This window comes from Ictidomys tridecemlineatus, chromosome 5 (genome assembly GCF_052094955.1).
Source record: "Ictidomys tridecemlineatus isolate mIctTri1 chromosome 5, mIctTri1.hap1, whole genome shotgun sequence".
Lineage (NCBI taxonomy): Eukaryota > Metazoa > Chordata > Mammalia > Rodentia > Sciuridae > Ictidomys > Ictidomys tridecemlineatus.
Window position 1 is genome coordinate 46,541,395 of NC_135481.1, and position 27,152 is coordinate 46,568,546.

The 27,152-nt window shown below is 35.5% G+C and overlaps 2 protein-coding genes and 1 pseudogene across 2 annotated transcripts; 1 reads left to right on the top strand and 2 right to left on the bottom strand.

Annotated features, from left to right (window-relative positions):
* Nucleotides 1-3,607: 3,607 nt before the first annotated feature.
* Nucleotides 3,608-4,609, bottom strand: LOC101959094 (olfactory receptor 4F3/4F16/4F29). The gene has a single exon (XM_005337172.3). It carries the CDS (start codon nucleotides 4,607-4,609, stop codon nucleotides 3,608-3,610), a length of 1,002 nt encoding a protein of 333 aa, XP_005337229.3.
* Nucleotides 4,610-22,087: 17,478 nt separating this feature from the next.
* LOC101959372 (vacuolar protein sorting-associated protein 4A pseudogene) lies at nucleotides 22,088-23,486 on the bottom strand (annotated as a pseudogene).
* Nucleotides 23,487-23,623: 137 nt separating this feature from the next.
* Nucleotides 23,624-24,565, top strand: LOC101954769 (olfactory receptor 4F21). Its single transcript, XM_005337157.3, has one exon. It carries the CDS (start codon nucleotides 23,627-23,629, stop codon nucleotides 24,563-24,565), a length of 939 nt encoding a protein of 312 aa, XP_005337214.2. The 5' UTR covers nucleotides 23,624-23,626.
* The last annotated feature ends 2,587 nt before the right edge of the window (nucleotides 24,566-27,152 follow it).

Here is a 27,152-nt window from a genome sequence, read left to right on the forward strand (position 1 = left end):
ACCATGAGCCCAATAAACATCTTTGTGTTGGGAGTCTTCTCACTTCTTTCTTCTACTTATTTATAAAATATGTATCACATTTTTCTAAGTTATAGTTTCTCTACTGTACCATAGAACATTCAAAATTATACTTCCAAGTTAACTGTATTTTGGATCTGTTATCCAACTTTCTTCTATCCCTTTCCCTTTTCTAGTTTCTTGTGTTGCATCACTATGTTGCTTTTTTGAAATCCTTTTTTAATATGAGCACTTTTTTCTATTAAATTATCTCTTAATAATACTACTTTTGTTGTATCTTATACATTTTAGTATGTTTTGTTTCCATTTTCATTTGTTTTGAGAGGTTTTAGATTTCCTTTTTTATTTCTTTGATAACACAATGTACCTTCACAATATGTTGTTTAGTCTCTCCTTATTTGGAAAATTTATGAAGTTTATTTTTTGGGTGATTTGTATGTTTAGTCCACTGTAGTTGGAAATGATACATGCTATGATTTTTGAAATTTGTTGATGATCTTTTGTGGTCTAATATGTGATCTGTTCTAGAGAATGTTCCATGTGTTGATGAAAAGAATGTGTACTCTCCAAGTGTTATGAAATGTTCCGTAAATGTTGGTTAAGTCCATCAGATCTACAATATAATTTAATGTTTATTTGTTTATTTTTTAATATGGATGATCTTTCCATTCGTGAAAGGGGGTCCTGTAGTCTTTCATTTTTATTATATTGTATCATTATATTGGATCCCTTAATATTTGTTTTATACAATTGTGTGGTCCATTTATAATCATTTTATTTTTTGTTATATTAACCTTTTTATCAGTATATAATGACATTTTTGTCTCTTTTTACAATTTTGAATTAAAGTCTATTTTGTCTGATAAAAGCAGAGTTACTTCTGCTCATTTCTGGTTTCTATTTACTTTGAATAACTTTTTTCATCATTTCAGTTTGTGTGTCTTTACTGGCTTATTGAGTTTCTTGTAAGTTGCCTAATACTATACATATATATATATATATATATATAAATCATCCAGGCAATCTGGACCATTTAATTGAGAAATTTAGTTCATTCATGATCAAGGTTGTTATTGGTAAATAAGAATATTCTCTCAAAAAGCCATCCTATTCATAATAATCTCAAAAAAATTGGGAAATAATCTAACCAAGGAGGTAGGTGAGTTCTACAATGAAAATTATAGAACACTGAAGAAAGAAATTGAAGAAAACCTTCTAAGGTAAAAAAACATCCCATGTTCTTAGATAGACAAAATTAACATTGTCAAAATGGCTGTACTCCAAAAAGCAATATACAGATTCAATGCAACCCCCATGAAAATATCAATTACATTCTTCACAGAATTAGAAAAACAATTCTTCAATTCATTTTGAAAAATAAGAGACCCAGAATAGCTAAAGCAACACTAAGCAAGAAAAGTAAAGCAGGAGGCATTATAATACCTGATCTGAAACTCTACTACAGAGTGTGTAGTAACAAAACCAGCATGGTATTGGCATTGAAATAGACATGAAGACCAATGGAACAGAAGACACAGAGACAAATCCACATACCTATAGCCATCTTATATTTGACAAAGGCTCCAAAATTATTTTGGGGAAAATACAGCCATTTTAATAAATGGTGCTTGGAAAATTGGACAGCTATATGTAGAAAAACAAAATTAGACCTCTGTCTCCAACCATGCACAAAATACAAACTGAAATGGACCAAAATTGGAATGTATTAAAATAGTTGGAACTCCACTGAATTTCCCTATCATCCAATTTACATTTTATAATCTATCTATGAAAAGAGCATAAGAAAATTTGTCAAAATTTTTTTGAGCCTACAAACTCAGACTTGGGGTTAAAAAATATTAGCTATCATGGTTGAGTGTGGTGGCACACACCTGCAATCTCAGGGACTCAGGAGACTGAGGCAGAAGGATTCAGAGTTCAAAGCCAGCTTCAGAAAAAGTGGAGTGATAAGAAACTCAGTGAGAACCTGTCTCTAAATAAAATACAAAATAGGGCTGGGGTTGTGGCTCAGTGGTTGAGTGCCCCTGAGTTCAATCCTCAGTACCAAAACAACAACAACAACAAAATATTAGCCATCTTGATGTTGTGGTTTGGATATACGGTGTCCTCCAAATGCTCCAGTTAACACCAGAATATTCAGAGGTTAAATGATTAGATGAGAGCTATCATATAATCAGTCCGTCTGGTTTGAATGGGCTGACTGGGAAGTAACCATAGGCAGGTCAGGTGTGGCTGGAGGTGTTTGGGTTACTGGGTGATGCTTGAGGTGGAGGTCATATTCTCTGTGTCTCCTTCCCCACCTTCTTTTCCTGTTTTCTGACCTTGCCATTATCTGAACAGCTTTCTTCCAGTTTACCCTTCCCCATGATGACCTTGTTCCCTGTGGGCCCAGGAGCAATGAAGTTGGCTGTATGTGGACTGAACCTCTGAAACCAAGAGTTCCAAATAAACTTTGTTTTCCTTTAAGTTGTTGCAAGCTTTTGCTCACAGTGACACAAAAACTTACTAAAAAACTTGGCATTCCTATTTGTTTCAAGAAGCAAGACTTCCAGTCATAGGACACTGTAGAGAGTACAAAGTTTATAGGCTCTTTGACTTACTGACACTGATGTCTATCTTTGGTGTTAGAGTACATCATATGTCAGCTCAAGCTCAGCTCAAAGGAATAAGTTTCACAAATTCTGCTCTAGTTTTCTGCATTCCTTCGATACTTCAGGACCAGCGGCTCCCTCACTCCAATCCAAACAATGTGAAACGTCCCACTACAAGCAGTAAACTGATTCTGATATTCTGTGTTTGTCTTCAATAATCATACCAGAGATTTAAAATTTTGTGGTCCATGCTATGCTATGTTGTGTTCCAGAATTATCAATTATTGAAGGTCTCCAATTGGGCCAGAGATTACAGGTTTTAGTGTTCAAGAGTTCACGTTTCATCACATAGTTTACTTTGAAATATCAAAACAATGGATATTGTTTAGGAAATAATTGAGGTAGAAAATTGTCATAAGCATTGAGTAGTATAGAATTTATTTTATTGTCAAATAATACTTACTCATTTGTGTCTCCATGATTTACCCCAAATTTCATTTTCTAATTCCAATTCTAACTAAATTTTAAAACCTTAGTGCTACCTAAATCTGTGAAGGGAACAAATTCAGATGTGAAAAGCCTGTAATTGTTAGAGCTGTCTAGGCAATTATCAGCATTTTTTTTATTCCTCAAGATGAGAGAATCAGAATCATAGGGCATGAATATAGTTAAATAGGTATATTAAAAGAGAGATATTTTTGAGAGTCATTGTCAAATAGAAGAGTGTCCAACATTAGGAATGGTAACTATGCCTGGTATGTGTGGTTTTAGCAATCACTGTCCCCAAAGTCTTCACTGACAAACAAAATTTCCAGTAATAAACATTCCAAGGCTGAATTCACCCCTCAATGTTTTCAGAATTCTTTAAGCAAGAGTTCCTTAGAATGGACTGATCGCATCAGAATAAAGTCCTTAAGGATATGGTTCATAATGTATATTTAAAACAATAATTAAATTGAAAATATTTTTGAAATCTTTTAATTAAAATATTGCTTTCCAAGAATTGCCAAAATGAACCCAAACTTCTTAGACTGCATAAAAGAACTCTTCCTAAAACTCGTTAAAGCCTTAACAAAGAATCTCCTCATTGCCACTTTCATCTCCTTATTTCTAAATGTATAGATGACAGGATTCATAAAAGGAGTGATAAGAACATCAAAGATAGCTAAAAATTTATCTATGGGTAAGGTAGGGAATGGCCACACATAGATTATGATGCAAGGACCAAAGAAAAAAACCACCACGGTAATGTGAGCTGAGAGAGTGGAGAGGGCCTTGGAGGAACCTCCTGAGGAGTGTTTACGAACCGTGACCAGGATGGAGATATAAGACACAATCAAGATGAAGAAGGTGCCCATGGAGATGAAACCACTGTTGGCAGCGACCAGAAACTCCAGTCTGTATGTATCTGTACATGCAAGTTTGATAAACCGGGGAAAATCACAGTAAAAGCTATCCATTTTATTGCTCCCACAAAAGGGCAAGTTTACAACAAAAGCCAGTTGAACTACAGAGTGGACGAGTCCAATGGTCCAAGCCACAGCCAAAAGAGAATTGCACATTCTTAGGCTGATGATGGTCAGGTAGTGGAGGGGCTTGCAGATTGCCACGTATCTGTCGTAGGCCATGACAATGAGCAGCACCATCTCTGTCCCTCCCACAGTGTGAATGAAGAACATCTGTGTGATGCACCCTTTCAAGGAGATGGCTTTATGCTTTCTGAACAGGTCATAAATCATCTTTGGAGTGGCGATGCTGGACACTCCCATATCGATGAAGGAGAGATTTGCCAGCAAAAAGTACATTGGGGAGTGTAAGTGATGGTCTGAGATGATGGTGAGCACAATGAGAAGGTTTCCCATCATACTTGCTACATAAAATGTTGTGAAGAACACAAAAAGGAGAATCTGAAGCTCCCAAGAACTGGTGAGTCCCAGCAACACAAATTCAGACAGCACTGAGTGATTTCCTCCCTTCATCAACTTCATGTGCAAGATTGACCTTGATGTTCTTGTTACCTGAGAAGCAAATGAGGCAGGAAAAGTTTTCAAGTTGAAAAGGACACACTGGCTATAGAGTAATGACCCAGATGTCAAAAACTGATGGTCACCTTATCATTTTACAGTTAAGAGTTCACACTGTACTTGAGTTATAGAGAGCTAGCCCCATAAATTTTTCCCATGTCTTGGTCTTTGGTGTCATTTAATCATGAAGCCTCAGTTTTAGCTTGGTCTTTAGTGTGTCTTCAGGAAGGTAAAATGTGAACAAAGGTACTTAAGATTTTAAGAAATCTATCAGGGAATGTACAGACTTTTACTCCCTAATTTCATGTGGAAATAATGCTACAAAAGGAGAAAATTACTTATTTACTCATTTATTTTATGATATGTAGCTGCCTTACAACATTCTAAAGTTTTGTTTTTCATGAAATATTTTGGGTTTTCTAGGTTTGCAATCATGATGTCAAGAAAAAGATAACTCTAATTTTTGCAGCTTTAAAATTTTATTAATCTTATTATCCCATTACTAACATGGAAGTCCTCTATACTTTTCTGTTCTTTTGATACTTACCACCTTTTTTTCATTACACATTTCCCTCTTCTTATTTTAAAAAAGAAACCAAATAGTTCACATAGTAGTATGTCCTATTTCTTTCCTGTCTTTTCACATCAACCAAATTGAGAACTTCAGAATACTTTTATTTTCCTCCTTCTTACCTCCTCTCTTCAGCTCAGATCAAATTGTTTTTTTTTTATCCTTTTGTAACTACTGTTGTTTTTGCACTTTTTGCTTTCTGAATCTATCCTTCCTATTTTGTTTTAACATTTCCACCTCATTATCTTAATGTTATGTGCTTTAAGATACCCATTGCTCCTACTTTAGCCTTGGTTTGAATTCCAGGGATAATCACCTTTTTTTAAAGTCTACTTCTGAATTGTTCAGCTCCAGAGAGTCTAGTCTATCTTGCACTTGAGTCTCCTTACATGCTATTATTATGCTTTATCCAAATTAGTATCTGCTTCTTGCAGCAGTCCTGTGTCAAAGATCAGACTAAAACTGTGTGTACTTAGTATGTTCCTTATGCATATAAAGGATCTGGCAAGAATTTTGGAAGTCATCCATTTCAACTGTTTGATTTCAAGATTCATTCATCATGTACAGTTGGATAGTTTTCATTCTTCTCTCTTGAATTTAAAACACAATGGTAGACTTGTTAAGTATTGTTGGAATAACTTGAGTTCTACAATAGAAAAGTACATACACATCTGTGAAATTCATAAATATCATGTTATTGATGTTTGAAGTAAACTATAACTCAAATAACAATATTCTTATTTATTGCTTCATGATTAAATGATTAAACAAAAGCTGTCTTAAGAATACGATTCTTTTTAAGGAAACAAACTTAAAATCACACTCCTTTCGAATAGTTTGTCACAATGAAGTCTGATCTTGAAAACAAGTGACATTTCTTCAAGATAACAAAAAACTAGAATTTAAAACAAAATTTAATCATTTATCCAAATCTAAATTTTGTGTATTATGTAGCTAACATAAAATAGTTTGTTCATTTTTTTCTTATGTTCAATGATCTAGAAAGACAAATGTAATGTATTTGTTAAAAATGAAGAATCACAGTGTGAACTGCTGGGTTAAACTTGACTCAACCACCTACCCTATCAAACCAGTTACTTCAGCTCATTGTATCTCAATATATGTTTCCATTACATTGGAATTAATAATAGTTTGGGTCGTAAAAGTTGCTATGAGGGGCCAGGAAGCTAGCTCAGTTGTAGAGTGCTTGACTAGTTTAGGTAAGGCCACGGGTTTGATCCCAGGTACTACAAGAAACAAAGTTGCTATGAGTAAAGAACTTAAAACAGCCTTTGAGCTGGATGTGGTGACACATGCCCATAAATCCAGTGACTCTGGAGGCTGAGACAGGAGGATCACAAGTTCTAGGCGAGCCTCAGCAATTTAGTAAGATCCTCAGCAGCTTAGCAAGACGCTGTCTTAAAATGAAGTAAAGCTGGAGAAGTGACTCAGGTAGAGCACCTCTGGGTTCAATCTCCAATGCTGAAAATTCAACCCAATCCAACCCAACCCAACCCCACAAAATCACAATAACAACACTAAAACAAAACAAAACAATATTTGGTATAGCAAGAACTCAATAGATGTTAGCTATAATAATGCATTATATACATGAGATCAGAAGAATGAAGGATGAAGATTATGCTATTCATATCGTCAATCAGTTTCACTAAACTCTCCTGGTAGTTCTAGTTCCAAAATTCCTCCTTTTGGCATGTTTTGGCTTTTCATCCTTCATAAGAACATTATTTAAAATCTTGCCTTCTTCTCTTCTCCTAGGGGGCTTTCTCTTTGGCCTTTTTACTACTGTGGGAAGGGAATATGTATATGGAAGGGTGTAGTCATATCCTTAATGTATTAATGTTAATTAAATCTGCATGAGTATTCAATTTTCACCTTAATTCTTTCTTAAACAATATAGTCTAATTTACTACAGTGCACTAAGCATTATCACTTATGGGCTTGTATATTAATCGTATTCATGTAAAATTTTATATGACTACAACAACACTAAATCATACCTCTACCGTCCTACATAACTTTCCTTCAGATGTATTATTATAAGCATCTCATCTATTCTGCTTCTTTCAAATCTCTCATTTGCTTTCCCAAATGATTACTGAAATTCTATAATTCAGGAAAGTTTACTTTTCCTCATTTAGCATGCATATGGCTATAAGATTACTCTTTTACTATTCCTAAGTAGTACTTTAATTATAAAACTAGTACTATCAAAAAGATGTTTATTGGTTCTCATTGTTTTGAAATGTGCAATTTCATAATCTAGAATGTGCTGCTCTAATTTGGCTATATACCATATTTCCAGAGTTATCTCCCTGTATGTTCCTATTTTTAATAAATACTTATTCAACTTTAATACTGTCTGCTCTATTGCCCATCCATGACTTCTTTCTTAACTCCTGGCAGTCTGATAGCATCCTCCATGTTTATGAAACCAGCCTTATGAGGATCAGTAAATATAAATAGCATAATCTTCATCCTTCTGATCTCTCTGCATCATTTTTGACCATTCACTATTTCCTACTTCCTGAGAAATACTGTAAATAGAGGGGTGTGCACAGATTGTCATCTTTCTCCATGGTAATGTCTAATTCTATAGGCTGGAATTAAAGAAGACACCTCTTCAAATAAAAATTCTAACTAGAGTCATTAACACAGGGAAAGGTATAAATCATCAATGCCTGGAGGTTAGAGGACAAATTAGGCCTAAATGTCCAACTTAATTCTAAATATATGCAGAAGTCTGATTGACAAAACTTGTTTTGGCATTCTGTTGCCTGTTTCATTAATGGTTTTCTTCACTCCTTCACACCTTCAGACATAATTTACTGAGGATGATTTTTAGGACCATTTAACTTGCTAAATCCAACTGTTATACACCAGATGTTAAAATTTCTAATATGAAGTAATTCCAAAGGAGTCAGCAACTAAATCTCTTGGTTACTGACACAGCCATCTATTTAAAAAACTTTTTCCAGTTCTCTAGATAGAGAGATCATATACAAAATAAAAAAATTATTTTTACCATTAGTAGCATTTCATTCTTATCACTTTTTAACATGTTAGTAGTTCTCTGATCATCTTCAGTATCTACACCTCATTTTCTTAATTAATATTTGTTAAAACACTTTAATAAGGGCTTCTCTGATTATAATCAATTTCTTGAATCTGAAGTTTGTATTTCTGTGAATTCTTATATTGGTTTAGGAAACAATGATTCTATAATGTAGTGGTACCTTATCTTCTGGAGATCAAGGTAGTGCATCTCAGTATATCATTAGTCCTGATGATTATCCCTGGCAGGTATGAACTCATCTCAATTGAGAATGTTTTTTTCTCCCTCACAACTTCAATAAAGACAATTATTTTCAACATCTGTCCTACCAAAAATGCTGCTTTTTATTTTTTGATCTTTTTTAGTAATCATTTCTTTCAGGATAAAAAAATTAAAATTATAACATTAATTTTCTTTGTTCCTAAACATTGATAGACTCCAAAAATCTTTCATATCTTTTATTGCAAAATAGCCAATGAGGAAAGATCCAAATTTCACATACTAGAAAATAAAGGCTTAAGGATTGACCCAGGGATTAAATTCAAGCTCAATTCTTACAATTAAAAAAAAATGGAAGTGAATAAAAAAAGTTTCTGAGAGAAATGTCAAAAATTTTAACAGTTGCTGTCTACTACTTTAAAATTTTTCTTGGATGTTCTACAATTGCTTCTTTCTACTTTTATGAATTTTCTAATATGCATATGTATTCCCTTTAAAGAAAAACATTCAAGAACAAGTTGACTCCAGTTTCCAGGTGTTTTTCATTATACTATTCTATGTCACTGACAGCCTAAAGTCAAAGATAGTTTTAAGGTGCCTGAGAAAGTATCTTTTACTATTGGAGTACTTGATAGAATTTCAAATAGGCAGCATGGGGTTTTGTTATCTACAATACATCTCCAACTCCTCTACCCCTGCCCTTTACAGGGCCACCTACTCCTATTTAGCTATTTTCTGCCTTCATACCTTCCTATGGCTGTCCAAAGACCTCATACTGTGTCATTTTCTCACGGATATGGTCTCCTGTAGATTTCTACCTTTCCAGATCCTTTTCAGTTAAAACATTCACATGCTGAGCCACTTCTATGTGAAGTGTTGGGAGGAAATCAATGCAGTTACTTGGACTTATGCAAGTTCAACTCTCATTATATTTAAATTTGTTATGTATGTTCCTAACTGTGCTGTTTCCTGACTATTCTGGGTTGCCATGTCTCTCATCTAGCCCCCATTGCCCATCAAATTAACACCCCACTTCTGAAACATTGCCTGTGTTCGATCCTAGCTTCCTATGGCAAATTCTTATGAGAACTGAGGCTTAATATTCACTATCAGCTTTGCCTGGTTTGCATTAAAAAATAAGAAAAAAAACAGGTGAATCTAAACTCTTCACACTCCAATATAAAAAGTTCAATTCAGTTTGTAAAGACAGGCATGAGAACCAGAACTCTATCTTACCTGAGACCAAAGAACCTAATCTATTCTCCTGAGATGGTAGATCAGTTCTTTCAAAAATCTGGGTGAGGTTAAAAGACTTTACTTATACAAGAGCTATAATTCCTAAAAAGAAAAATAGAAATTAGTTGAGTGATGCTGAGAACTAAACAATAGAAATTGGGAGTTTAGAATACACAGAAACTGAAAATATAATTTAAGAATTTATCTACCATGAAAAACTCAAAGGAAATGCAGGAGAGGGAACTAGAAAAGGAATAGAAAACATGAAAATATCAAGGTGAGTCCTCCTCCTGGAACAGCTTTTTTTTTTTGGTTGAAATTTTATCCTTCATTCAAGATCCAGTGTATTGTCTTCTCAAAAAACAAAAACAAAACAAACAACCAACAACAAACTTTCCACTAACAAAAGGCATAGCTGTCATCTTGATATTCTTCTCCATGCCTTCTGAGGAAAACACGTGAAACAAATCTACCAAATAAGAATTAAATTGTGGGTTAAATTAAGGAGGGAGATAATTACTGAGCAATAATTGAAGGTAGATCCACTCTCCAAAGACAGGTTGGCTTAACATCTAGAAATAGTGATGCATTTGATTTACATACATTTTACACGGAGAACTCTAGATTTAGAGGAGGATAAATTCACATGATGACAGATCATAACCTTTTCTAATACAAAGAGCCTACGTTGTTTTCCTCAACTAAAAAAATATTTTAATTAGCAACCTTGATTATTGGTGACCAAATGATAGCACTGAGTCTGGGGAATAGTTAGTCCTCCATTGATTGGATTTTCCTGGGAATTATACCTCAGAGTCCACACTATTTTTCACTCAGGGAATAAAAAGGACAAAATAACAGAAGGAAAAAAAGAACTTAGGGCACCAAATGTCGTTGTGTTTGGATGGACAGAAATATTTTTGTTTCAAAATATGTCAACAGAAGTATCTGGTGTGAAATCCAACACTTTAGAATACTTGAGAAACAGAACTGGAAGGAGAAAGATGATCAATTCTAGAACTAGAAATTTCATGACAAAAACATTGTTTTCAATGAGGATTTGGGAAATGAGAAACCACAGAACATACAAATATCTTCCACATTGACAATTTTGGTTTTGAAGATGCTTTGCAGTCTAGAAGACTCCAAACTCAGAACCTCAGACTAAAGAAGTTTTCCATCAGAGAATTTCAGGAATTTTTGCCTCATGTTAGAACTTTATCATGCTAATTACCGGAGTAGAAGAGGAATTGTCAGGTCATACAATTTTCAAATAAATATACCTTTTCCAGAACACCTTCATTGACCATATTTAATAAAGGGTCTTAATCTTTTCTTTCACAGTCCTGTGATCTTTCCTCTGATTCTGTAATTGCTATCCTTCCTCAGGGATTTTTGCCTCATGTTAACACTTAGAAAGAGCAACCGTTGATCAACTGGAAGACCATCCCACACACGTTCATAACCTGACCAGTAAGAAAGCAGTGGCTCATTGTGCAGAACATATAGTCAATACTTAACAGTCATTTAAAAAATATGTGACTCTGTTAGAATGGCTATCATCACCAAGACAAAAAGGAACAAGTGCAGATGAGGATGTGGAGAAAGGGAGCCCTTACTCAGTGTTGGCTGGACTGTAAGTTAGTACAGTTTCTGTGCAGAACTGTATGGAGGTTCTTCAAAACACTAAAAAGGATCTACCATATGATCCAGCTATCCCACTTCTGGGTATAAATCTAAAGGAAATGAAATCAGCATGTTAAAGAGATACCTGAACACTCATGTTTATTGCTGTACTATTTACTAAAGCTAAGGTGTGAAATCAGTCTAGATATTCATCAGTGGATGAATAGATGAAGAAAATTTGATTTATATACACAATGGAGTACTAGTCAACCTTAAAGAAGAATGAAATTCTGTCGTTTGCAAGAAAATGGATTGAACTAGAGGATGTTATCTTAAGTGAAATAAGTCTGACACAGAAAGACAAATACTGCATGTTTACTTTCATATGTAGGTGCTAAAAATTTTGATTTGAATATAGAATAGGGGTTGCTAGAGACTAGATGGAGTGATAGCATTGGCTAAGTAATGACAAAACATAGCAGTAATAAGCTCTAGTGTTCTACAGCTCAATGGGGGTAACTATATTTCACTATAATCTATTATATATTTTATGAGTAACCAGAAGAGAGGAGTTTGAAGTCTCCAAATGCAAAATGATGGTAAGGAGATGAAAATGTTAATTACCATTATTTGATCAGTCCCTATTTTATATAGGTATTGAACTATTATACCATTATACCTCATAAATATGTACACTTATTTTGTGTTAATCTAAATTAAAAACATAATATTGAAGGAAATGGAAATGTTAATAACCCAGGTCTGTTCACAAGACAACATATACAAGTAATGAATTATCACATTGCAACTCATTAATTTGTATAACTGAAAATTAATTAAAAATCTGCATTGTTATTTTTTCTGGTATAGTTTAGAATAATTTTATAACCAATACCTGTATGAAAATGGTTGATCCTTTATAGATGCAGCCTCTACCAATGAGCAGCTATCATAAGATCTTCAATGAGTAAGTTTGGGCATTACATATTTATAGATAATGTTAAAATTTGCTTTAAAAATCCATAATATGCCATGCTTAGTGGTACATGCCTGTAATCCTAGTGGCTCTAGAGGCTGAGAAGGATCGCAAGTTCAAAGGCATCCTCAGTAACTTAGTTGAGGCCCTAAGCAACTTAGCGAGACCCTGTCTCAAAATAAAAAATAAAAGGGCTTGTTATGTGGCTGAATGGTTAAGTGCCCTTGGGTTCAATATCAGCACCAACTCTCTGCCCCCAAATCAATCTGTATGCTGTTAACAAGGAACATACCTAAAAACAAAGATAGACAAAGTTGAAAGAAATAATATATCAAAAAGAAAATTAGCATAGCTATATTCATAAGAGGCAATAAATAAGTTAAATCAAAAGCCATTAGGAGAAGAGAGTATACTACATTATAAAATGTTCAATTTGCCAGGAACATTCTAAACTCATATATAATTCATATAATAATCTCAAAACATATGAAGAAAAACTTGCTCACAGGTGACATTTTTACAACATGGATGGAATACAACATAAAAGAAAACTTCAATACATTTCTTATACCATTTTTAAGTCAAGCAGACAAAAATAGTAATGTTATGAAGTGAATAATCATGGACAAAATTAGTCACGATATAATTGAAATATACAGAATTCGTATACTCAACAATGAGAGAATACACATTTTTCTCAAACACACATGAAGCAATTACAAAATATGACAGGGTAAAAGAATAAAGTAAGTCTTAACATATTCAAAGAATTAGGTTCAGATAGACCTCAGTCTTTGACTACTATATTAACAAATGAAAGATTTATAAAAGAGATATGTAATTTTAATTCCTATACATTTTTTTTAAAGAGAGAGAATTTTAATATTTATTTTTTAGTTTTTTTTCGGTGGACACAACATCTTTGTTTGTATGTGGTGCTGAGGATAGAACCCGGGCCGCATGCATGCCAGGTGAGCATGCTACCTCTTGAGCCACACCCCCATCCCTAATTCCTATACATTTGAAGTGTTTTTATTTGTGTGTGTGTGTGTGTGTGTGTGTGTGCGCGTGTGTGTGTGTGTGTGTGTGTGTGAGAGAGAGAGAGAGAGAGAGAGAGAGAGAGAGAGAGAGAGAGAGAGTGTGTGTGTGTGTGTGTGTGTGTGTGTGTGTGTGTGTGTTCCCTAGGGATTAAACCAAGGGCTTCACATATGTAAGGCAAGCACTCAGTCTCTAAGGTATATCCACAGCCCTTTTAATTTTATATTTTGACACAGGGTCTTGCTAAATTGCTACACTGGCCTTGAAGTTGTGATTCTTTGGTATCAGCTTCCTGAATCACTGGGATTACAAGTCTGTGTTACCATGCCCAGCCCAAAGGGACATTTTAGAATTTCTTAAATAATTTGTGTTTCAATGAAGTATATGTGATTATTTTAAAATACTTCGACCTTGTGGGAGTATAAAACTTACATTTACTTCAATGGTGAATGCACATATGTGGAAAAATAGGAAACCAAAAATTTAATTATCCAACTTTTCAAGATGAGGAGCTAGAAAAAGAACAAAATAAGATAAAAGAAAGAAGACAGATGAGAGTAAAATCTAAACCACTGGGGGGAAAAGAGTGAAATAGAGAAGTCCAACAAAGTCAGAAGTTGGGTTTTTGAAAAGACTAATTACTAGGCAATTCTCTGGTTAACTTGATCAATGAAAATAAAAGTTTATACCCCATAAAAAACACACACACACACACACATACACACACACCCACACACATAATCAAGGAAGGAATATATATCTACTTGATAAAGCAGAGTTTTTAAAGAGAAAGTGCTATAAAAATTTTTATGCCAATGAATTTTAAAATTTATATGAGAGAAAATTCTTTTAATCAGTAAAATATCTCAAAATTTATTCAAGAAAAAAATAGTAAGCCTAAAATAGTCTTATAAATTTGAGAAACTGAATAATTAGAATATTTCCCCAAGCTCTGGTAGTTGTGCTAAATCAAGTAGTTCCATCAAACTTTGAAGAAATTCTAGTTCTATGCAAACTCTTCCTGATGACAAAAGGGAATATACCCCTAATTTGTTCTACGAGATCCCATAACCTTCAGACCCAAACCAGTAAAAAGCAGTATAAGAGCCAGGTCCAGTGGGTACATGTCTGTAATTATGTTTGTACATAATCATGGGACTTATTACTACTTACTCATACATGCCCACACTATAACAATATAATTTGGCTAATATCAGTCCCCAGCTCTTCTCCCTTCCTTCCCTGTCCATAGCATCAACAAGTCCGTGAGTTCCCTTTCCTAATACTGTTGATTAGTCCACCCAAGTTATCCCTTAATTATAGTAATTTTTTGCTTCAGAGATCCATTGTCCATTCCTATGATTGGGTTGTGTTCTTTTTCTTTCTTTTTGTTCCTTTCACTTGGTGTGGTTCTTCAGTTCCATATGTATCTAATTGATGTGGCACATGCCAGAATGTCTCTTTAAAAGTTTCTGCACTTTGTAATGTCTAAGACAGAGTAAGAGGCCCAATTATTTGTAGATTTCACTGAATTTTGTAATCAGTATATACCACTGGGAAATTATAAGACTACAAGTTTTGAGGTGGCTCTGGAGCAGTAAAGGCTTTGGAGATTGTGTGAAAAGACAGATTAACTTGCATGTGTGGTGGACTCAGGCTTTTATGGTTTTCTACATAATATAACATACATATTATATTAATTACTATGCAGTGGTATAATTACTATTGCATGATGTGAAATTTCTTCTGCTTTCATTTTATTTGTCCAGCCTTATTTTTCCCAAGGACAAAGGACAACAATAGATGCAGAAAGTAAAAGAGTAACTTTTATTTGTCCTTCTAATTCCACTGACAATGCTTTTGTGTCCTACTTTGTGCCTTCATGAAGCTCTTCTCTTGTACCTAACTTGAGAATGGCATTTCTGATCCTGGCAGGGTCCTGACTGATTCAAGGGTACAAAATCAAAAGTCAATCAACTTGATTTTTTGCCTAAAAATCTCATTATGAGCTTTTGTTCAGTAACATGCACATCCTTAATCACACAATATATTATTGTATAAAAATGAAGTATTTAGAAATATTCTTTTAGTAATACATGGTCACAATATCTTTATTTTGTTTATTTATTTTTGTGTGGTGCTGAAGATCAAACCCAGGGTCTCACATGTGCGAGGTGAGAGCTCTACTGCTGAGCCCCAGCCCCAGCCCTATAAATATTCTTTTACTACTTAAATTATACTAAAAAATTAGCACATTGGGGGTTTTGGAGTTGATTGTAATTTTTTTTTCTGAGATAATATTTTCCTATTTTTGGAGATTGATTGTGGTATGAAATTATCAATGTATCAAGTAGCAAAAAGTGCCAAAAATTCCTACTTTTGTTTCTCTCTTTAACTCTAGCATTTTATGATGAGTTTTTACATCCTTTGATTGCATTGAACAAAAAAAGAAAAAAATTTCTCTAGGGAAAAAGTCCCTGAACCATTAGCTATTGTGTTTTTGCAGTATCACTTGGTCACTGCCTCTTTTGGTATATAAATAGCTTTTTATCTTCCCATGGCAGGGTATTATATAGCCCTTTATGTTAGACAGCAGAGGAAAATTTGAGTCCCAGAAGATGCTGTTCTTTTTATACAGGTAAATTGGATGTATGGAAACAAATTTAACAATGGGAAGTGTAGCTTTACTTTGAGACATGATTCTGTTGTAGGAATTGCTGTGAACTCAGTCAGATCCTAAAGGGTGTGAGTCTAGCCTAAAGCGAAGTCTTTTCCAGGAAACAAACTAAATAGCACAGGAGAACAGTTGTGAAAAAATTCATGGACATATTGGAAAAGGCTAACTGATATTGAGCTAAAACTTAACCACATTGTACGTAGGTAAATGTAAAAGATATTAGGAAATGTTAGAATGTTTTTAAAAATATTTTTCAATATTTTAGATTCTACATAGGTTGCAATTAATTCTTCTGTTATAAGTCATGATTATCTCAATGATCTCATCCTGTACTACTTGATAAATAGGCAAAAAATGGCACATGATGACAAATGAAAACCGAAACAAACAACAACAAAGCCCCCCCACCAACCAAAAACAAAGGTAATATTTTTCTTTATATTGATTTTTCAAAAGAGATGGGAATAAGCTGATTATCTTTTGCAGCTAGAAGTAAATTTACTAGGTATTTTTCAAGTTTGCCCTATGGAAAAGAATCTCAGAGACACTCAAACAGATATAAAATTTGACATGGAGAAAAAGACCCAAAGCTGAATAAATATTTTCCAATGCCATGTAATTTTGAAATGTGATGTCAAAAATTTCAAAACAAAACTTTAAACTACCAGGCTAATTTTTCTTGGTTGCTTTTGTGGTTTAGAATGAGTTTTTGTATCTTTTTTTTGTTGTTGTTCTGGGGATTGAACACAGGGATGCTTAATCACTGAGCCACATCCTCAGGCGTTTCTAATATTTCCATTTACATTCAGGGTCTTGCTCAGTTGTTTAGGGCCTTGCTAAATTGCTGAGATTGGCTTCGAACTCAGGATCCTCCTGCCTCAGCCCCTCCAGGTGCTGAGATTACAGGAGTGTGCCATGGCGCCTGGCTTTTCTATCAATTTTATCTCTGAACTATAAGAAGAATGGAAAAGTTTAAAGAGTATTGACAGATGGAAATTTTTCTGGTTTTGTGAGTAAGTGAGAAAGAAAATCAAAGACTAAAAGGTATTGTTTGTTTTCTTGCAAACTGAAAGCTATAGGGTGACTTTGTTTATTCATGTATATAAACACTCATTTGGAAAGGATAAAGAATTATGAATATTTTCCACATTAATAAAGAAAAGTAGAGGTATTCTTAAATCAAAGGGAGTAGATTTTACTTGGGTTTAAAGATGATTTTGTGTCAATTTGAAGAGGAAAAATATAGATGTTTGAACTGAGGAAAACAATGAACTTGCAATATTTCTAGATGGTGGAAAAACTATACATGAATGAAACACCTTATTTAAATCTGAGAGATGTCTTTAGGTCCCCTTTAACTTGATAATTCTATATTTAAAACCATATTACTCATTTTTCCCTTTATCTATACGGATTAAATGTCTGGGAATCTGTTTTGGAGGATTACCAAATGCTAAATAGTTCAGGGAAAGAGATTAATTACAGCACAGGGTAAAGAGGTCTTGTCCTTTGCATCACAGATATATAATTAGTTAAAAGTGAATGCAATTAATACATTTCAGAAAAATTATTTCAAAGTATAGCCAATCCATAAGAGAAGATAATTGTAACTTCTTTTCTTCAGGTGTTTCCCCCTCTATTAATGATTTCTTTGTGAATAAATGCTGTGTTCTTGAGACTACATCTAGAAACCTTTGCATGACTTTTTCTCTGTATTGAAATTTGGATCCTGACTCTGTGTCAAGTGACTTTCAAACTGTTATGACTCTAACTTTGTGAGTTTTTATATTCCCTGATATTTGGATGGATATAGTCTCATTCATTTGGCACATTCAAATTCCATAGTTATATTTCATTTTGTTTTAAATGCCCTTTAAAAAATTCTTGGTTCTTACCTAGTTAATGGGATCAGAGATCCAAAGATAAGTAAATTTAAAGCTAATGAAGAAACTCTTCTAAGAACCATAGTATGAAAGAGAATCCTGGAGAAATAGAACTGCAATTTGTTTATAATCATACAATTTCTGAAGAATATATCCAAAAAGCAGCATAGATCATATCTTAGAAACAGACTTAAAGTGAGCTTTTTCTTTCTTGTCTTCAGAATTATACATGTAATTTCCAATTTTCAATGTCCTTCTTGAATTTTCTTTTTGATCTTTTTTAATTTTTCTGTGATTCTTGCTCATTTTTATAATGCTTTATTTTCTATTTTTCTCTGTCACTTCAGAACTCTGCATGGTCTTGTTGCCTATCTTCTTTAATTATATAATTAGATACATTTTCTTGTATTTTCAAAGAAACCAATTACATCTTTTTCTATCTTTCAACAAATATTTATTTGTCCCTATTGTGTACCCATTGTGATTCTAAGTTTTGGGGAACATTGTAGAGAAGACAGATATGCAGTCTTTAACTTTGTGAGGATTGTAATCTAGTTAAGTAGGAGAACTTAACAATGGATTACATTTGTAGTCAGAACTCAAAATAAATACAATGTTCTTTAAGAGAAAATTAATTTACATTTAAAAGTTTACTGCTGATTACTGAAAGAATAAATGTTATAATCTATTTTTTTCATTTTTTATTAGTTGCTCAAGACAATACAATGAACTTGACATATCATACATTTGATTCAAATGGGGTATGAATTCTCATTTTTCCATGTGTACAGATTGCAGGATCACATTGTGAGAGAATGAGACAGTAAATATTTAGATATGGTATTTTAATGCTATATGCTTAACAATCATTTCTTTTTTATTTATTCATTTATTCCATGCATGAAGCACTATAAGGGCAAGTGAAAGAAAAGAAAGTAATGTTAATATTTACTGGAAACTACATATGGAATACCTACATACTGAATGTATGAGTCTGATCTTTAATTAATTCATCCCTACAACAAAATGTCAATATTTTAAATTTGTTCAATAGATAGATAAACTGAGGCTCAAAAGTTTAATACCCTGCCTAATATTAACTTGTCAGTGGTTGAACCATGAAATAAATCTTGTTTTTCAGAATCCAAAGTCAATATTCTATCTACTATGTTATTTCTCTAAATAAAATCAAAATTACAATATAATTTGGTAAGTACATTCATAGAGGTTTAAAAAAATGCTGTCTGCTACATCACAGTGCCCCTCATAGGGTGAAGTTTTCAGATCCTGTGCTAAGTACACCCAGGCAATGACTCTCTCGTTATCTTATAATTTTTTTCCCCCAGTGCTTCATAGGCTGATACTTTAGTAGAATGCAAAATCAGACATTTGTTCTTCAACTGTAATCAAATGAAGCTTCTAAACATTTATTCACCATCTCTATAGCTAGGGTGGTGCAAACTGGTAATGGACAGTTCATGGACCTGCACCTTCCTGTGAACCACTTTTTCATGGCTTCAGAGAATCTAGACATGAATAGGTCATTATCCCTTTAAGAAGTTTACTGGTGAGCTAGTCTTGTAAGTAGTTCACTAACTTAAAAGATGTAAAACAAATGCTAATAATATAAAAAGCAAGACCTTCTAGCTATGGTAAATGTTTAATAAACTTTGAAGATAGTGTTTTCCAGAGGTGGGTAGTAGGAAGGAAGGGCTTATTTGTCAGGATAATCTTGTGGTTTTGGTGGGTACACTATCTGAGAAAAGGTGAGTAGTCTCATGTGACTGAATAAGGCTATGTGTTTTGAAGAAAAAATTAAAAGAATTTGGCTTGACTCACAGCTTCCTCTATCTCATGAGGAACATCACTGCAACCACTCTGGGAGTAAGCAGAAAGATATTAAATTCAGAGACAATACTGCATGGAACTCTGATGACAACCACCAATTTGTCTGTTTGGTCACAATTTAAAAATCTATAGGCACAATAATGATTTTTTCCCCTTCTAGTTTCATTATGATATAAAAAATGACAATTTTTAAATTTTCCACTTTTTTTGTTTTTTTTTAATTATACATGAAAGTAGAATTCATTTTTATATAGCTGTACAAGTATAGAATATTTCTTATTCTAATTAGGACTCCCTTCTTGTGTGTATGTACACAATGGTGGAATTCACTATGGTGTATTCATATAGGTACATAGGAAAATTATTTGGGATTCATTCCACTGCCTTTCCTTTTACCTCCATTGCTTTCATTCCCCTTTGTCTAATCTACTGAATAATATCTATTCTTCCCCTATTTACCCTTATTGTGGATTAGTTTCCACATATCAGCAAAAATATTTTAGGACTGCAGCTTATTTCACTTAGCAGGATCCATTCATTTACTGGCAAATGGTGTAAAGGTACTCTACTTAATGGCTGAGTAATACTTCATTGTGGATGTATGCCACATTTCCTTTATCCATTCATCTGTTGAAGGGCTCCTAGGTTGGCTTCATAGCTTAGCTGTTGTGAATTGAGTGCTATAAACATCGATGTGGCTGCATCAGTGTAGTATGCTGATTTTACTCCTTTGGATATATACCAGGAGTGGAGTAGCTGGGTCAAATGGTGGTTCCATTCCAAGTGTTTTAAGGAATCTCCATACTGCTTTCCAGAGTGGTGCACCAATTTGCAGTCCCACCAGCAATGTATTAGTGTGCCTTTCCCCTGCATTCTTGACAACCCCAAATGAAAAATGTTATGTATATTTATGGTGTACAGTGTGATGTTTTGATATACATATGCAGTGAAATTATTGGTTCAAACTAATTAACACATTCATCACCTCATACACTTCCTTGTGGTGAGAACATTCAAGATCTACTTTCTTAGGGATTTTCAAGGACACAGTACAGTATTATTATTAACCATAGTCACCATACTGCACAATAAATCTTCAGAAATTAACCATCCTAACTGAATATATACCTTTTGATCAATATCTTCCCATTCCCTCTCATCACCCACCCATGACTTATTTTCCACATATAAATGAGACTTTTCAGTATTTGCCTTTCTATGTCTCTTTAATTTCACTTGGCACACTAACCTTTAGATTCATTCATATTGTCACATTGTGTGTGTGTGTGTGTGTGTGTGTGTGTGTGTGTATGTGTGTGTGTGCGCGCGCGCGCGTATGTGAGATCCACTCAACTGTCAATGGTCAGTTAATTAGTTTCCATATATTGGATATTATTAATAATGCTGCAATGAATATGGGAAGATATTTTTGGGATACATTGATGTCATTTCATGTGCATATTTATCTACAAATGATATTGTGGATTATGTAATAGTTCTATTTTCAATTTTTTTCTTATTCATTTCTTTCATTATTGTGTTATACTTCTCTGATAATTATTGATGTTTAATATTTATTCATATACTTTTTGGTCTTTAAGTTTTTTTTTTTATTTCAAGAAGGGAAAAGGATTTATTAGACCATTTCCATGACAGGAACCCAAGACAGTGGCTGGGTTCAGTGTTCTTACACTTGGGGTGGGGGATGGCAACAGTGAAGATATGCCTGTCTTCTCTTCTGATAAAAACAGCTTTGTGCTCACAGAAACCATCTCCTCCTCTTGCAAGAAGGCACAGGGCTCTGGATGTAATCCTAGGAACACGGGGATGGCTTTTCTTACTCTTCATCAGTCTGTTTTCAAGGAACCAAACTTGGGCATTAAAGGAACAGCGGGTGGGTGGGGGCTACTCCCATTCCTTGACACTTCCAGGGGATTTTTTCTTTATAAACAAGACAAATCAAAGAAGCATTAATTTAGGGGAACAAAATTTAAAAATAAAAACCTAGAGGGGCAGGGAATGGAATTGGTCAGCATCCAGAAGAGAGAAGTAGGAGGAACCAGTACCCATGGTGTACCAGACCACAGTGAAGCATTTGCAGCTGTGGAAGCCCTTTTCTTCCTGTTCCCTGGCTGGCAGCCAGATGGCAGAGGAGACACTGTAGTGACTTTTAAGTCGAGCCTTGGAACCCTGTCTGGCCACCAGTGTAGGGAGTACTGTAGATGGGCCCCAATCAACCTCACACCTGCACCTTCACCCATGATGAAGAAGCTTTTAACTCTCCTATCCAAAGTCCTCTGAGAATCTCTTCACTTTCAGGAGATCGTCTGCATTTACTGTGAGCTGGGTGGTGGCCAAAGACCAGTGTCCAACATGCAAACCACAGGCTCTAAGAGTTTTTCACCAGGGACGTCCATCCAAGTCATCTCTATGGCCCCTGGGTCCCCTGGAGAGCATGGAGTCAGGAGGTCATCAATCACAATGCTAGGGTTGGTGTGGGAATGGTCATAAACCTTTTTAAGGTGTGTTGCTGACTGCATTTTTCTGACAGGCTGCATAAAGGAGCCCCTCAGAATGATGGTGATGCACCTGAGTAGCATTCTGTCTTCCGGGCCAACTTGTGGATGTTTGTATCTATGAGGTTGTGGGGAATTCTTTCCCCAGATGCAATTGGAGCATTTGGGCCTGGGCAGCTTCTTCTGGCAGTATGATATAAACGTACGTTTCAAACCTCCTGCTAATGCCAGAATCCAACACCCCAGAGATATTTGTGACACCAAGAACCAGAGTCCCATTATTGTTATTCACCACCCCCTGCACCTGGATCAAGAACTCTCTTTTGGTCCTTTGGGTGATCTTGCTCTCATTATCATTCTGGGACCCACAGAGAGAATCCACCTTATGGATGAAGACAATGGGTTTGTGCTGGCTGGCCAGCTCAGACAGATTCTCAACTAGCTTCTCATTCTCCCCTAAACACTTAGAAATCAAATCTGAAGAGGACACAGAGAAGGTAGAATTGTTGGCCTCTCTTGCCACAGCCTTGGCCACGTAGGATTTCCCTGTGCCAGGGGTTCTAAAGAGCAGTATTGCCCACCAAGGGTACAGCTGCCTATGAATGAGTGTGGGAATTTAATTGGCAAAATGACAGCTTCTTTGAGAGCCTCCTTGGCCCCCTCCAGCCCACCAATATCATTGCATCCTATGTTGGGATTCTGCATCTCAACAGCAGCCCTCAGTTGTTCTTGCAGTTTCTTTTCCTTTGGATTATTCCCTTCACTGTCACTGTCACTGTCACTGCCCTTGCCCTCACTCTGATTTCTGTAACTGGCTTCTTGCTGTATCTCTGTTTAGGCAACTGCACACTCTTGGCTTGAAGCTCTTATTGGCTTTGGTCCCTGTGTGCCTCAGACTTAATAATGTGGAGGAAGCCTCTGCAGCATATTGGTAGAGCTGGAGTGCCTCCTGGTATAGTTGGCTTTATTCTCTTTTGTGGCTTTTGTCACCATATCAATGGCTTTCTCCTGGGTCTGCCTCACACTCCGCAGCTCTGCTTGCAAACTTGGTCAGACCCCTGTAACCAAGGTGCTGGGTTCTGGCGCAGGGAGCCTGGCAGGGCATACTGGGTGTGAGGAGGGCGGTCTCTCTGTAGGGGCCTAGTCTGAGGGCCAACGAGTTGCATCTTTCAGGTTGAGTTTAATGTTAAAGTAAAAATAGGTTTTCATGATTTTGACCTCTCTCCTCCTGGTCTATTAATAGAGTTGTCATAATTTGCATTTTCTTTCTGTTATTCTCCTTCAGGCAGCACCTCCAACAGAGCCAATGGATGGAGCAAATCACTCTGTGGTGTCGGAGTTTGTGTTCCTGGGACTCACCAATTCCTGGGGTATCCAACTATTCCTCTTTGTTTTCTCCTCCATGTTTTATGCGGCAAGCATAACGGGAAATTCCATCATTGTGTTCACAGTGGCTTCTGAGACTCAATTACACTCTCCCATGTACTTTCTGTTGGCCAACCTCTCCTTAATTGACCTGGGTGTTTCTTCTGTCACTTCCCCAAAGATGATTTATGACCTTTTCAGGAAGCGCAAAGTCATCTCCTTTAGAGGCTGCATCACCCAGATCTTCTTCATCCATGTCATTGGTGGTGTGGAGGTGGTGCTCCTCATAGCCATGGCCTATGACAGATATGTGGCCATATGTAAGCCTCTGCACTACTTGACCATCATGAGACCAAGAATGTGCATCTTCTTTTTAGTGGCTGCCTGGGTGGTTGGCCTCACGCACTCACTGGTTCAATTGGCTTTTGTAGTAAAGTTGCCCTTCTGTGGCCCTAATGTGTTGGACAGCTTTTACTGTGACCTTCCTCAGTTCATCAGACTTGCCTGCACAGACACCTATCGACTGGAACTCATGGTCACAGCCAACAGTGGTTTCATCTCTGTGGGCTCCTTCTTCATATTGATCATTTCCTATGTTGTCATCATTCTCACTGTTCACAAACACTCTTCTGCTGGTTCCTCCAAGGCTCTGTCCACACTGTCAGCTCACATCACTGTGGTGGTCTTGTTCTTTGGTCCTTTGATATTCATCTATGTACAGCCATTTTCCTCCACACACCTGGATAAGTTCCTGGCTATATTTGATGCACTTGTCACACCTTTTCTGAATCCTGTCATCTACACACTAAGAAATCAAGAAATGAAGGTGGCAATGAGGAAAGTATGCAGACAGCTAGTGAGTTATGGGAAGATCTCTTAAGTGATTTTGCATTGTGAACACTGCAACAACAAAGTGTTTTTGTTCAACAAAGCGAGTTCATTTTTTATGTTAAAACTCAGAAAAGTCTTTCTTTGCCTATTCTGATTTGGTGATTGAAACCACTCTATCTTCTAGTTATAATAGAGAAAAATCACTTAGAAAACAGAGAAGGAATCATATGTAAATTATTTATAAATCAAAGATTATAATAATCCTGAACCTCAATTCCAAAGGAATAATATTTATTACTATTTAATAATAATATTATAATATAAATTATCTTTTTTTTAAAGGAAGAATCTCTCCTTCATACAGAAATTTCTGGTAGCACTCCACTGGGGGATAAGGGATATTGAACTGGGTCTTCTTTCTCTCTCTTATCACTTGCAAATACTCTTTGCCATTTTGGGACTCTGCCAGTCTGTGCAAGGAGGTCAGAATCTTGAAAGCACACATAGAAGTCTATTAAATAAATGTTTTGGGGTAGAAGAGCAAAAGCTGTGTGAACTATCAAATGATATATATGCATATTGTGTCTGATCAGGGGGTACATTATGTAGGAAATGAAATATAATAATGAGGTCACAGCACATGGAACTTAATTATCTACCCACATGCCCCATCACTTAAAAGCAACTGACTTCATAGACTAGTGGAATAGTCTGCTAAGTTTCAGTAACAATACTATTTGGGGATCAACACTTTGGGATGATGAGCAGTTTCTTTGGATTCAGTAAAGGCCTACAATAAGCTACAGAAACCAGCTGTTATTCTCCTATGTATGGATCCTATGGGGACACCCTTTTCTGCAGTTGTAGCTTACTTGTGTTTGTAGAACCCCTTCCTACCCATAGCCCTGTTACCCTATGGATACTAAGAGCTCTTTTCCTTTGCTGGCCCTGTATTCCTTTTCCGTCTCTTATTGGCTCTAATAACTCTGCCCAAACTCCTATATATAATTCCTTCAATAAGTTCTCTTCAGTTTGTCATTTGGGTGTTGTATCACACTTAAAGAAAAGTTGGAGAATAAACAAGATGTCCCTGAATACCCTTTTTCTGTTCTCAAAAATCTAGCCAAGTTAAGGAAACATTGAGATCAAACCTGGGCTGGAATGTCTAGATGCATATTATGTTGAAGGAATGGCTTTCTTTCATGCACACTCTGACTTGGGCAAACTAATTTTATCTGTGGAAGTTGCTTATTATTATTTGCATGTACATCACAATATGTCCCCTTGGGATGCTGGGCATACAAGCAAACCAAGCAAGCTAATGCTGATGATGTCACTGCTCCTGCAGCCTAACACATAGATCCGCTCTCAGTGGTGACTGGAGTAGAACTGAGGGTACAGTTCAAAAGATATGTGTCACTCATTCAGCCAGCCGCCACTGCTTGGCAAAGCACAGCCATGGACGGAGGTGCTACTCGTTCACCTGTCACTACTGGACCTTCCCTGTAGGCACTTCTCCAATGAAGCCTATGTCTCACATGCAATCTCAGGGCACTCTGCTTTCCCCCTTGCCCTGGCACAACTGGCTGTGGGCATGACAATTGTGATATCTCTTCTTGTCTGGGCCTTGATTAATTCCTGGTAGTATCTATAAAACAGTGAAAAGAAACTAGAGTCCTCTGTGTCTACAATGTTAAGTACACATAAATGTAAAGCTAAGAAAGGTCTGGAATACTGTGACCATCTGTTGTTATCCCCAGGGACGAAGGAAGGGGACTTGGATTAGGGGTCATTGTCAAAGGATCTTTGGTTTTATTTTCGATGTTCTATTTTTTTTTTGCATTACAATTCTTAATACACCTTTATACCACAATTTATCATATCTCTGTTTGTATATATGGTATGTCGACAACAAATTCACATCTTCATACATGTATTTTGTATAATGTTCTAATTTTAAAAATGAGATTAAGCTCTTATACTCCCGATGCAATTAAAATGATTTAAAAACGAAAAGTAGTGATCTTTGCTGCTCTCAAGTCATTCTGTGATACTTTAAACTGGATTTTGAGTTTTCAAAGTATCATTAGTTAATATTAAAGTTAGGATTTTCTTAACTCTAATATATCAAGTATATTATCTTTTTTTTCCCAGCTAAAATGAAGCTTGCTTATAATGTTTGAATTTATTGTGCTTTAGACTGCTCTGGGGTAAAGATGCATGAACTTCTGAGCTGACAGAACATAGATGTGCATCACAAAGCATTTTCTCATTGTTTTCCTAGGCTTTTTGAAAGGGGTTTGTGGGCCATAGACATGAGTGGCTTTGGAGAGACACTGAAGGGGATCAGGGGTTCTTCCTGCTTTGCTGTCATGGAAAGTCTTTCTTAGGAAGCAGTTTCAACATAGGCAGTGTTAAGAATTCAGTTATTTGCTTATTTTTCAACCTTATTTTATAGTGTCTTCTCTTTAAAATTTATAATTTTAGACCATTCTATCGTGATTTGTTTCTGTTTTAATCATTTGTTATGATTTTATTTTAAAATTCTATTTTTAGCTTTGGATTAATTTTATTCTTCATATTTTAGTTTTGCTCAACTGAACAAATATTTATAGAGTGCCTAACATATGGTAGAA

What these genes read in the sequence shown, in the direction of transcription:
- LOC101959094 (XM_005337172.3), bottom strand. Translation starts at nt 4,609, where the DNA reads ATGAAGGGAGGAAATCACTCAGTGCTGTCTGAATTTGTGTTGCTGGGA.
- LOC101954769 (XM_005337157.3), top strand. Translation starts at nt 23,627, where the DNA reads ATGGATGGAGCAAATCACTCTGTGGTGTCGGAGTTTGTGTTCCTGGGA.